Source organism: Suricata suricatta, chromosome 8, assembly GCF_006229205.1.
Source record: "Suricata suricatta isolate VVHF042 chromosome 8, meerkat_22Aug2017_6uvM2_HiC, whole genome shotgun sequence".
Lineage (NCBI taxonomy): Eukaryota > Metazoa > Chordata > Mammalia > Carnivora > Herpestidae > Suricata > Suricata suricatta.
The window spans coordinates 87,152,382-87,164,581 of NC_043707.1; the positions used below are offsets into that span (position 1 = coordinate 87,152,382).

A 12,200-nucleotide genomic window follows, 5' to 3' on the forward strand; every position below is an offset into this window, starting at 1 on the left:
TTGGGTTGTAGAAGTATTTGGAGAAAGAAGGATGATGTTAATTTGGCAGATACTTGATGAATATCTATTCTGTAAGGACATGGATGATAATAGTTGTGAAGGAGACTGAGGCAGTTCCTGGCTTTCAGGAACCCCTCCATCTTAGTGGGAGGTGGGTAGGGAGAGAAATAGGTAGTTGCACTGTAGTAGGATAAGTGGTACAGAGATGGATGCACAGGGTGCGAGGCTACTTCATCAAATTTTAGTGAGTGAGGGAAGGCAGGATTAAGTCTATCGAATTTTAGATGAACAGGAGTCTGGTATGATTGGGGATGCAGAGAGATGGCCTCAGCCTGGAATAAAAGGAACCTTTTTTATAATTCATTCTCTCAGAGGAGACATCTTTTTAAAATTTGGGGTGCTGGCAGGGACCTTGAGTGTATATCCAGTGCAGTTCACCTTGAATAGCAGCCAGCATTTACTGTGTGTTTACTGTATGCCAGGGCTGTGCTGAGCAATTCATGCTCCTTATATCATTTAATCCGCACAACTGTAGGAGATGGGCATTACTGTTGTTCTCATCTGTAGATAGAAAAGTTGGGTGTCTTGCCCATCATTGCACAGGCACCAAGTGGTCTAAGTGGGCTAAAATTCCAGGCTGTCTCCACAGCCTGAGCTCTCGCCCATATTCCAAGGCTGGAGGCAGAGTGGCGGGCTACACTCAAGGTGACCTGCCACCTGGAATAGAGAAGAACTCCTATCAAATGAACCTAAGAGGCCAACCAGGGACCAGAAATTAACCTTTCCTGCTATTTATGCCATTTAAGGAGTTTCCAATTTTATTTATTTTATTTTCTTTTTTAATGTTTATTTATTTGAGAGAAAGGGCGCGGGCAAGCAGGAGAGGGACAAAGGGAGACAGAGGATCCAAAGCAGGCTCTGCACTGTCAGCAGAAAGCGTGATGTGGGGCTCGAACTCACAAACCATGAGATCATGACCTGAACGGAAGTCGGATACTTAACTGACTGAGCCACCCGGGTACCCCAAGAAGTTTCAACTTTTAAACATTTTAAGGAGGACCATGTAGAGGCACTGGAAGTATTTCAGAAGTCATCTCCCTGGCTGCAGTATGGAGAACAGACAGAAATGGGGCATAGGTTGAGTTATTTAGGCCCAAGACTATGGTAGCCTTGAGCAGGAGGAGTGACTGTGAGGAGAGAGAGGGGAATAAATCTGCAAGACTTGATGAGCAGAGAGTGTACCGGCTTTGGTGGTTTGGCTTTCTGAACCATGGAAGTAGAGACGTGCAGTGAGAAGTGAGCCTGCAGATTTCACACTCAGGAGAGAAATCTGACTTTAAGAGGGACTGGTGACACCTCTCAGGGCAAGTGAAGTGACTGACAAGAGGAGAGAGCCATTCTACAACCAGTGGATATAGTTTTACTATAGCCCGTGGTACTTCAGATCCATTTGTCCATGAAACAGTTATATCCCCAGCTCCTTTTCCAAATGTATAGCCTTTAAGCAGTACAATAGGGTGCAGTAGGGATGAGTGGATGTCTTCTAAGCTGTCACTTGGCAAAAGAACCAATGTGAGGAACGTTTCCCCCGTTGCATATTTCAAACCACTTACTTCAACTAGGAGATGGTGCTTCACGTAGCAAGGGATCATTTTGACGATACTTAGCAAAATGTCTTCTTACACGTGGAAAATATTTCTCCGGAATGCAAATGCTTGATGTGATAGAGAAAAACGACAGAGGTAATGTAAACTAAACTGTTATGCTGGTTTGCAAAATAATTGTACTCATTCATTTTTATAACTGTGCACACCCAGGCCTGTAGGGCATCTTAAGAAAACAGCCAGGGCCAAATTTATAATTAGCTGAGTCCATTTTTGCCTGGCTTAACCATGGATGTAGGACAGGGTTGGTTTTGTTATTTCCTTAATTGAAAGCGTCAAGAAAATACAAGCCAGGTCAGAGAGTTTTTGATTGGGGAAGGAATGCTGGCATAAATAACCCCAGATTATATGTCTGCTGGAGGCTGGGAGGAGGCTGGTCTGCGCGGCCTCCTTCTGAGGTTACCCAAACAATCCCTGGTGACTGGCGGCTCCCCTATGGAATGTGGGCATGCATGTGAGCATTTTGAAATTTCTTTAATGTTTTCCCAGGGCAGAAGGCCCAGGAAAGCCAAGGTTTCTCAGAGAACCCAAAAGTTTCTGACAACCAAAAATAATTCTTTATTTTCTCTTAATGTAACCTGCCCTCCCCTTTCTCCCCTTTATTTCCAGGTAACTAACTGGTCAACCCATAGGGGAACTAGTATTTTTAAGTACTTGTGTACCAAACAGTCCTGTCAACAGCCTAGGGAAGTAGGTCCCATGATTTCTGTTTTGTATGTGGAAACTGAGACTCATTCATGGTCTCTCATTCAGAAAGACATAAAGACAGATTTCCAAAACAGACCTCTTTGGCCCGCAGACTCTACCATGTTGGCTGGAAAAGGCCCATTTCAAGAAGTCTAAATGAGAGGCATCCTGATCACTTCCTCAATGAAACTTCATCTTTCATTGTTTCACCCCACTGGGACCCATTTTTAACTTTAAGCAGCTGCCCTAGATATTTTGGGGTGCTTAGATTCTTCCTGTTTGTCTCCCCACCATTTCTTACTTTATGGAAAGGACTTGCTCTCCTCTCTGGCTTTCTACTTGTCTTTGGAAAACTGATTGGCAAGTGCTTTTCTTTTGCAAGGTAGGGCAGTTAACTGAGAAGGTTACATGATTCCTAAGAATATGATTGGTCGGTGCTTCCCAATATGGAAGGGCATAGATCTTTCCACCAGTAATAATACTCTGCAGAGTCTGCACCTACAGAACCAGGGAGTGCAGATTTCCTCATGTCAGAGCCCCACCCCTGTAACAGGATGAAAATAGTAAATGTGAAGAACCACCCTGCCTCTCCACACCTCCTTTCCCAAGTGTTCCAAATGAATTTTCCACCCAACTGAAATGTGTCTCCAAAGTCATTTGAGAAATGTGAAGCTTGGAGAGCCCAGAGAATAGCAGAGCTGCTGGTTTGGTATAGGTGTGGAAAATCATGCGTTTTGAATCTACAAATGCCCTGTATCGATACCTTACCACTTTTCCCCATGGAACAGGTATAACCAGTGTCCTTGTTTTATAGGGAGCATTCTCCAGGCGCCAGAGGTAGCCCTGGCCTTCTTGCCATCCTCCCAGGGAGTTCAAATTGGATTCTTCACTTTCATTATCTCTGGGGGTGTTGGTGGGGGAGGGAGGGTAGTATTGCCCACGCAGTATCCCAGGAGTCATGAAACCAGTGTTTTATTACAGGCAACATAGTCATTAAAGCTGAACTTTATTTCCGTGTCCATTCGAGGCAAAAGCGAAGATGAGTCAGGTGGCTGACTCCACAACTTTGCTGGGTTCCTCTGCCCAGTGCTTTCCTATTTCTGAGTTCTGTGTTCAGGTTTGGATAGGGGTTCATAGTGGGAAGTTCAGTGTTCCTGAGACGTGGTAATTATTTTGAATTAAAGGTAGGTATAAAACTTGTACTTCCCTAATAAAATGATAAAAAACAGTAGCTAATTCTTCATGCTTTCTGCATTGTTTTAAGCATTTTTTCCCCATGTGATAACTAACTTAATGGTCACAAAATCCTAGGAGACAAGTCCTATTCCAGCAGGGTTAGGAGCCTGAGCATCTATGCCAGAGGGTGATATCACAAAGTCCAGTGAGGGAAGGTCAGAGGGTCACTTGAACCTACCATTCTCCCTGTGGTTTCTATTTTTTAAAATTAAATAACATTTTTTAATGTTTTATTTATTCTTGTGAAACACAGAGACAGAGTGCAAGCAGGGGAGAGGCAGAAAGAGAGGGAGACACAGAATCCAAAGCAGGCTCCAGACTTCGAGTTTCAGCACAGAGCCTGGTGTGGGTCTCCAACTAATGAACCCCAAGATCATGACTTGAGCTGAAGTCAAACACTTAACCGACTGAGTCACCCAGGTGCCACAGTTTCTATTTTTTAAGTATACTATGAAAGATGGCAAAAAGTTAGAGGGCTGCAGTTCATGAAACTCTAGAAGCTTGATTCTGATGTTTCTAGAGGTAGGGCTTTTGGGGTCTTGACTTCTCTACCTCACGAATGATGACACCTTGACACCTGTCCTGGATAACACAGGAAGTAAGTGATTGTGAGGATGAGGCGGAACATGTGATTCAGGTCGTGAACAGTAATAGAAAGCTTTAGAAAGAACTTCATTTGGGGTGTCTGGGTAGCTTAGTTAAGCATCAGACTTTGGCTCAGGTCATCATCGCACAGTTTGTGGATTTAAGCCCCACTTCGGGCACTGTGCTGACCACTAGCTCAGAGCCTGGAGCTTGTCTTCGGATTCTGTGTCTCCTTCTCTCTCTGGCCCTCCCCTATTAGCACTGTCTCTCTCTCTCAAAAATAAATAAATGTAAAAAAAAAAAGACTTAAAAGAAGAAAAAGAAAGGAAGAACTTCACTTGATGGTGGAACAGAAAGAAAAGAATGGTGGTATGGAGGCAGAGTGAAAAGTGTCTCCTCCACAGTATCACTCGCGTTGCCTGGTATTTTATTAGCTGAACTGCATAGGGAGTTTGTTTCATTTTGTTGTAGCTTAGTTTTTGTTTTTAGTGAATTAATTATAGGCATTTAAAAATGGAGAGATGTTTCATAACAATCTGCATTTCTGCTTTGTCTGGAAAAAAGCAGAAGGTCTGGTGAGACTGACCTGTACTGCCTCATAATGGCTGTGGTCTGGAGCTACAAGTGGCTGCTTCCAACAGACAGGGTTTAGTACCCCGTCCAGAGCCAGCCTGTCCCTGATCTCCCACGTGGTTAGGGGCAGACCGTGACATGAACTCAGCTTGCCCCAGGCCCCCAGCTCCACCATGTCATATCATGTCACATCAACATCACATCCTCATGCCACATCACATCTTCACATCATGTCACACTTCCCCAGTCAGGTTTCTGAAATGGCACTGTGTAGCTCAGGTAACAGAATTCCAGACACGCTGCAGGCCATGCTCACGGCCTCCAAGGAGCACTATGTATTACTCTCCTGGAGGAAGCTGCAAAGGGTATTTGGTTAGAGTTGAGTGGCCCATATTACAGTGTGCTTGATTCAATTGTCAAGTTTTGTTTTGCTTGTTTTTAAACTAAGGTCTACGCTCAACTTGGGTCTTGAACTCTGGACCCTGAGATCAAGAGTTGCACCGTCTGCCAACTGAGCCAGCTGGGAACCCCCTGTTAGGTTTCTTTTGAAGTCTACTGTTTCTACCAACAAATGTGCTTGAGGGTAGTGGGGTTTCGGAGTGATCCAGACTCAGGTTTAAATCCCAACTCTGCCATTCACTAGCTGTGTATTTTTGGGAAATTTTAAACCTCTTATGCACAGGATGGATGCCAGGCATCAAGGAGAGGGTATCTGCGTAGTGCCTGAATTTTTATTGAAGAGCTACATATTCATCTTTTGTGACTAATTTGATGGGCTGCTTTTAACAGTAGGTAGTGAGGCTTTTCTAAGCAATGGAAAAAAGATGATTGTGTTTTCAGGCAACTTAAAAATGGTTGTCTTCCTCCTGTTACCAACAACAGTGTGACCTCAGGCAAATTAATTACTTAATACCTGAGCACCTCAGCTAACTCACTAATCAAAAGGAAATATCTGTGCCCACTTCATAGAGTTTGTTGAAAACATTAAATGAGGTCATTTAAATGAAAGCACGGAAGTCATAGGGGCTAAATACAGAGTAATCAGACATGAAAGCAGTGTTTAAAATTTGTTTGCTTTTAACAGCATATTTTAAGACAGTTTTTCCTTTGGGGATTCCCAACAGATGGGAATAACTCTAAAAGCTGGGAGAAGGCCAGGAGGCGAGTCTGCCTGGCCTTCCCTCTCTCTGAGGCACCTGTTCTGACGATGCTCACTCCTAACATTTGGGCCCAAAGCAAGAGTGCCTAAGAAAGCATAGCTGTCACAAGTCTAAATACTTAAAAGTGATAAATGAGGCCAACAAATTGTTAAGCCAAGTTAAGTTCTATTATCTGATTGTAACAAATTTGCCTTTATAATGAACTGGAAAGCCAGATTTGAATTTAGGATTCTTGCACTTCTTGGAATTCTGTGCCAACATGAGACTGACCAAGGAGTTGTGGACCCCTAAACGCCTTTTCTTTCCACCCCTGGCTCCATCTCCTCCAAAACAGGAGTTTTGAGTGCTATGTGTGTGAACACCCCAACCTTTATGCTCAATCTCTGACTGTATCCCCCAGAGAGTAGCCTTTGACCACTCCTGAGCCCAGAGGTGCACAAGCGGTTGTATAATTCCCTGTGGGGGGCCAGATCTGAAGAAGACCCCCTACCAAGGCCGTAGAAGTAGACTCAGAGCTATCAGGGTAGGGTATTCTGGGTTCCTGAGTTCTTGGAGCATATTCTAAAAATAGAGGTAAAGGATTTGTGCTCTGGGTGGGCGTGTCCCTTTTACTTGAGGGTTTCTCTTCATGTGAGAAAGGGAATGGTTAGAAGAGGGGCAGACAGCAAGGCCCTTTAAAATATGGATCCCAAATTAAAAGCCCTTTCTGCCAATATCTAAGGCCAGTGTCCCTCTGAACCCTTGGGCACCAAGAAGCCCAATATGCAGACTGATAACTTCTTTTACAGCTTTTCAGATTTATACTCTTGAGTCCTGTGGTTTCTGGAAGGAAGTGTTCTTCCAACATAGCTGAAAGTCCCAATTCCTAATGCCAGTGTTAGAGATGAAAAGGATATAGAGGCACCTGGGTGGACTAGTCAGCTAAGTGTCCGACTCTTGGTTTCGGCTCAGCTGGTCTCGTAGTTCGTGGGTTGGAGCCCCTCATCAGGCCCTGCGTTGTCAGTGCTGAGCCTGCTTGGGATTCTGTCTCTCTCCTCCTCTCTCTGCCCCTCCCCCACTCACTTGTGCTCTTTTTCAAAGTAAATAGACTTTAGGGGAAAAAAAAAAAAAAGAAATGAAAGGATGTAGCTTGGTGTCTAACCTGGCCAGTTCATTCTATTGACCACTGAGGCCATCAAGGGAGGGGCAGCTGTGGCCAGCTTGAGCCCCCAACCAAGAGGACATATAAACTCTATACACATTGCTTCTGTCAAACTGAGTGTCCCACAGTTTCTTATGTGTAGTCTTGTATTTCCTTGTTTTCAGCCCTGAGTCTCTGTACTGCCTGGTGTCTCCAAGTCCAGAATCTCCCCTCAAACTGTGAAAAGACTGGAAAATCTAGAAGACCCAGAGATCCAGTGATTTTGTATACGGAGTTTGAACAAGATTCCTGTTGTCTGCACTGTGCCTCATCTCTGTCTTCAGCAATACCAGTGTTTTCAAATTTTTAGTTCCTTGGGGGTCTGCTGGACATGATGCCTCACTTTTCCGCAATATCCCTTCTGTAGTGGTTTAGGCTATGCTCCTCTCTGTGGCTGTTAAGAAGTCTTACTTCATCTATTTTTCATTTTTTAAAAAGTTGTTGCAATCCTTGATCTGTTCATGTCATTACCATGCTTTTCCCCCTTTTGATTTAATATCCTTTGAATTCCTTTACTATTTGTTCTGTGGCATTTCAGGAGGGAGAGGAAGAAAATAGGAATGGCCAATTTACTGTGTTTGGAAATTTAAATAGTACTAATAGAGTAACGGGGCAGTGGTGTTCATAGAGGGTTTCATCTATATCCAGATGGCCTCAAATGTCCCCTTTTCTTGAATTCTTTCTTTCTCTTTCTGGATTTCAGAGAACTTGGGGTTCACATTGGCTCCGGGTCACACTGGGTCAATGGATAGGAAGCCCTAGTTTTCCAAACAGTAGTTATCATCTGTTTTTAGAGCCTTAGAATTGAACCCCTTCTCATAATGCCAGTGAGAACTGGCTCTCCAATCAATCATATTGGAAATGTGATTTGTTTTTTCCCCCCCATTAAGACTCTTCTGTTCTTGAACTTGATCAGCACTGTATAAGACAAAATGGATGGATGCAATATTTATTCATCTCATCTCCTTAATGAGTTCTGTGGTGGGTTAAAGCCATTTATGGTTCTTACTGATATGGAAGTACATGTGAATATTCATTTTCACAATTATGTGCTTATTATTATATTCTTATCTGTGTACATAAGTCTTTAATTTTGAAAAAAAACCCTTCATCTTTTACATTAACTTTCCCCTCAATTTGCAGAAGGAGTTTTGAGTTTTTGAGTAATAAAAGATCCCATTTTTGAGAACTTCTTTGAGAGTAATTTTAAGAAGAATGTCTTGAAACTAGAGTGTGTTACAAAGCACGAAGGGTACTTACATCATGTCTCTAAGCGGTGGTTATTTTTATCAGCTAAGAGAGAAAACACCAGCAGATGAAGCATGAGTTTCAGGCGCCTAAGGCACTTTGGTGGAAGAAGGACCTCACGTTCCATGGAACTCCTCTGGGCAGACCTAGGACCTGTGTTGCAAGTCTCAGGAAGATAAGTGCTGATCATGAGTCACAATCTGACCATTTGAGCTGCTTCAAAGCGAGTGAGACCCCCACCTCTGGAAGGGTTTATGTGGAAGCTCTTTGACTCTTTGGCAGAGAGGTTATGGAAAGGACCAAGCATCTGACTTTGACATTCACCGTATGACTTTTAAGTTTCTGATCTGGAGACTTGGATCTAGAGTTTGAGAGAAACTAATATATTTCTTTTATCTTGGTTTTTATGGCAGAGCCTATGAGAATTTTTGAACTGTTTCCAAAATACCTTCCCAGATGCCATTTCTGAATTGTGCATCCTTTCTCTTGCAGGAGAAAATGCAGAAGTTTCCATGGATGTTTCTCTGGCTTACCGTGATGATATGTTTGCTGAATGGACTGAAATGGCCCATGAGAGAGTGCCTCGGAAACTCAAATGTACCTTCACATCCCCCAAGGTAGGATGCCTTGGTGTCTAAGTTGATAGGGTTTTGATTTGGGTTCCAGGTATGTGGGAATATTTGCTTTACAGTTCACAGATATGTTCCCACATGTGGATGACCAACAAGGGTAGTAGTCATCCTTTGTCTTAGTAGAGAAAAGGGCAATGTGGAGATTGCATGTCCCTGCCCAGGAAGAAAGAACAGAAGAAAGAATGGCTGTGTGCAGTGATGTGGTTATTTCTCTGAAATCCCTCCATACAAATAAACTCTTGGTTCTTAAGCACTGAGAGTGTCTGAAGAACGTTGCTAAGTTATTTTGAGGTGTGAGAATCTGTTCACGTTGGATCGATGCTTGTGTCTGCTTCTCTGTTTCTTCTCTTTGTTGCCAGAGTTAATGTGCAGGTACAAAGACTCAAAATCCCTGTGAATACCACATACAAAAAGAGGCTCTGAGAGAAGAAATCTAATTTCATTTGAGACGTAGGTCTTCTAACCCATTTTTAAGGCTCTCCCTTCTCTGGTTCATCCAGGGGGGCTCTTTCAACCCCGTGGGAGGGAGGTTACTCTGCTGCATTGAAAATAGGGAGTCGTTTTCTTTTGGTCAAAGGCCTTTAATTTTATGATTATAAATGAAAATGCAGAGATTGACTCAGTAACCCTCAAAGGATAGTAGGATTTGATGGTATAAGGACCAGGTCATAGTTAGCCAGGGGCCCTTGTCAGTGCCAAGTGCTGTCCTCACACATTCCTTCCCGAGATTCTGACTCCCCTACCTGTACAGAAAGTTTCTGTGAAGATGAAATGGAGCCATGGTTACTGTTACTCTTGGGTACATTCCTCAAGGATAGAGCACCATCAGCTAGGTGACCTCTGAGGTCCCTTCAGGTACAGAAATGGTCTCATCTTCTCTATGTGAAGTGCATGAGAGACCCAACTGCACTGAAACACATTCTTGATTGTGTCATTTGTCATTTGTCATCTTCAGATAAGTTGCTTTTAAAGGATTTGGGCAGCTTTGTAGTACCTGCTTCATCAATCAGTTTAGTACTTCTCTCCTAGCATTGGCCTTTCCTGACCTTACTTTTGGCTATCACTGCAAGGCTGTGGTGCCCCATGGAATGGTAGGAGTGGTAGGTTGAAGCTTCTGGGTATCATGCCCAAGATGTCCACCCTGCACTGAAGTGAAGCAAGATGGGAAAGGGCAGGTTACCAATATTAACATTAGGTAAAAGTGTGGGTTTGGAGCAAAACATACTTGGCTTCAATTCTAGGCTGTATCACTTCCTGACTGCGTGGCCTTAGGCAAACATACTTAAACTGTCCAAGCTGAATTTTCTCATCTGCAAAATGGGATAATACCTGCTTTGGAGTTCTTTATAAGGATTAAATGAGATAATGAACATAAGCAGGGTGACCTTATTATTTAATATCCACTCTGGGATATGTTTGGGAATGAAAGAGGATATTAGCCAGGTGGGCCACGAGGGCACTTGTGGGCAAGCCATACACCCTGTATATAAGCACCTGTTGGGGCCCCTGGTATTTATGAACTCTCCCTTCCCCAGGTTCCCTAGACCAGAACCACAGAAAGTGTGGTCTGAGGACCAACACCACCAGTATGACCTCGGAGCCTCTAGGAAATGTAGATTTCCAGGACATACCCAAAACCTACTGAACCAAAATATCAGGGTATAGGACCAAGGAATCTGTCTGTTTTAACAGAATTTCAGCTCCTTTAGTTCGATGAAGTTTAAATGTCACTGCCCTAGACCCTCTGCTGTCTGCCAAATCTAGCACCGTCCTCTAAAAAAAATCATCTGGAATTGTTTGGGGTAGGTACTTGGGGGTAATCTGTAGGTTAAAATGAATGGTAGAGAGAAACTGGAGGTAGTAAGAGAGAGAGATATCTGACATTTTCAGGTCTCTGTATGCAGGGGAAATTAATTAAAAACTTCCTGTCACTGCAAGTTGATTGCATCTTTCAGAGGTGAGACTGGTTGGATATCTAAGCTAAAGTATATGAAGCTTTGGTATATGGAATTTCAACCTCAGGAAAGGGAAAAGTCATTTCTTGCCTCACTTACACATTTGGAGGGTGCTGAGAAGCAGAGTAAGGGGGAGGTCATTAAGTACCCTGCAACTGCTTCTTAATGATGGCTGCTTAATTATCTTAGGATGTGTTGATCCCTTTCAAGAAAGATATTAAACCTTGAAAAGTGTGAAGGAAATGAATCATCAAATCTCTGCTTTTTGATTGCAGTGAAATTTAGTCTTGAGTCTGAAGATTAAATGAGAAATTGCTTTAAAGCTTTTTAGTCCCTGGTGGATTGTGAAGTTGAAAAAAAAAAGTCAAGTTGCCACCTGCTGTAATTTGTCCTAATTAGCCAGTCTCATGCTGGAGTTGGGGGATGGGGGAACAGAGAGGGGGGGTGTCTTTCTTCCTAAATGCCCTAAATACTGGCAGAGGCAGAACCTCGGTGCATAAAGATGAGTCCCCAGCAGGATACAGTGAATTTGTCTCCTAGACAGGTAGGCCAGGCCGAGATCCCAGAATCTGATGTGTCTAATCTGTTGAACTTAGGTCAATTTGTCTCAAGGAATGGTAGTGTTACCCTCTCTATAAGGACAAGGAAGTGGAGGAGACTGAGAGATCTGTGAATGGGGAATTAGAAGGAACCTTGGGGATCTTGTTTTACTTAGGAGGAAAGTGAGGCTGAATGAGGCAGATGACCTTCCCAAGATAAACAGCAGGACCAGATCAGGGCTAGAATCTAAGTCTCCTGGTGTGGCATTCAGTGCCTTCCTTACCACAGCCCTGTGACTGCCATTAGGCATGTCTGAGGCAACATCACTCTTCTCCCTGCTCTACTTGAGGGTCCTCTTCCCCATCAGACTTAGAGGCTGGACTTAGAAGACCCGTGTCCCCTAGTCTAGTACTGCTACTACTTTGGAGCCTTGGGTGAGATATACAGTGAAGTCAGTGGCATTAGACTAAGAAGTTTTGTTCCCTTCCTCTCAAAACCTCAATTTCTAGAAATAAAACAAGACTCTGAAAGAAAACACATCAGAAAATCTTCTTCTTGGTGTTAACATAGAGGGTAATCAACCTCAATATGGCTTAATCTGAGGCCAAATTCAAGCGAGGTAGTTCCTACAGATCCCCAATATTTGACGTGATTTATAAGTGTAAAGGAACAGAGCAGAGGGGGGAGAAGGAATCTATATTGGAAGAATTATCCAGTCTGCAATTGAAGTTTGGAAAAGA

At 43.3% G+C, this 12,200-nt stretch overlaps 1 protein-coding gene across 5 annotated transcripts in view; it reads left to right on the plus strand.

The window, feature by feature from the left end:
* Positions 1 to 12,200, plus strand: part of WLS (Wnt ligand secretion mediator) — a 102,798-nt gene that overhangs the window by 60,341 nt on the left and 30,257 nt on the right. For 3 of the 5 annotated variants that reach the window (XR_003911486.1, XR_003911487.1, XM_029945955.1), the window contains exon 3: positions 8,826 to 8,950. Coding sequence is in view for 3 of the 5 variants with exons in the window: in XM_029945955.1 (XP_029801815.1) it covers positions 8,826 to 8,950 (125 nt within the window). In the remaining 2 variants the exon portion in view is untranslated. Of the gene's footprint in view, positions 1 to 7,210; positions 8,067 to 8,378; positions 8,561 to 8,825; positions 8,951 to 12,200 lie in introns of all 5 variants that reach the window. The other 2 variants (XM_029945956.1, XM_029945957.1) reach the window with 2 other exon arrangements.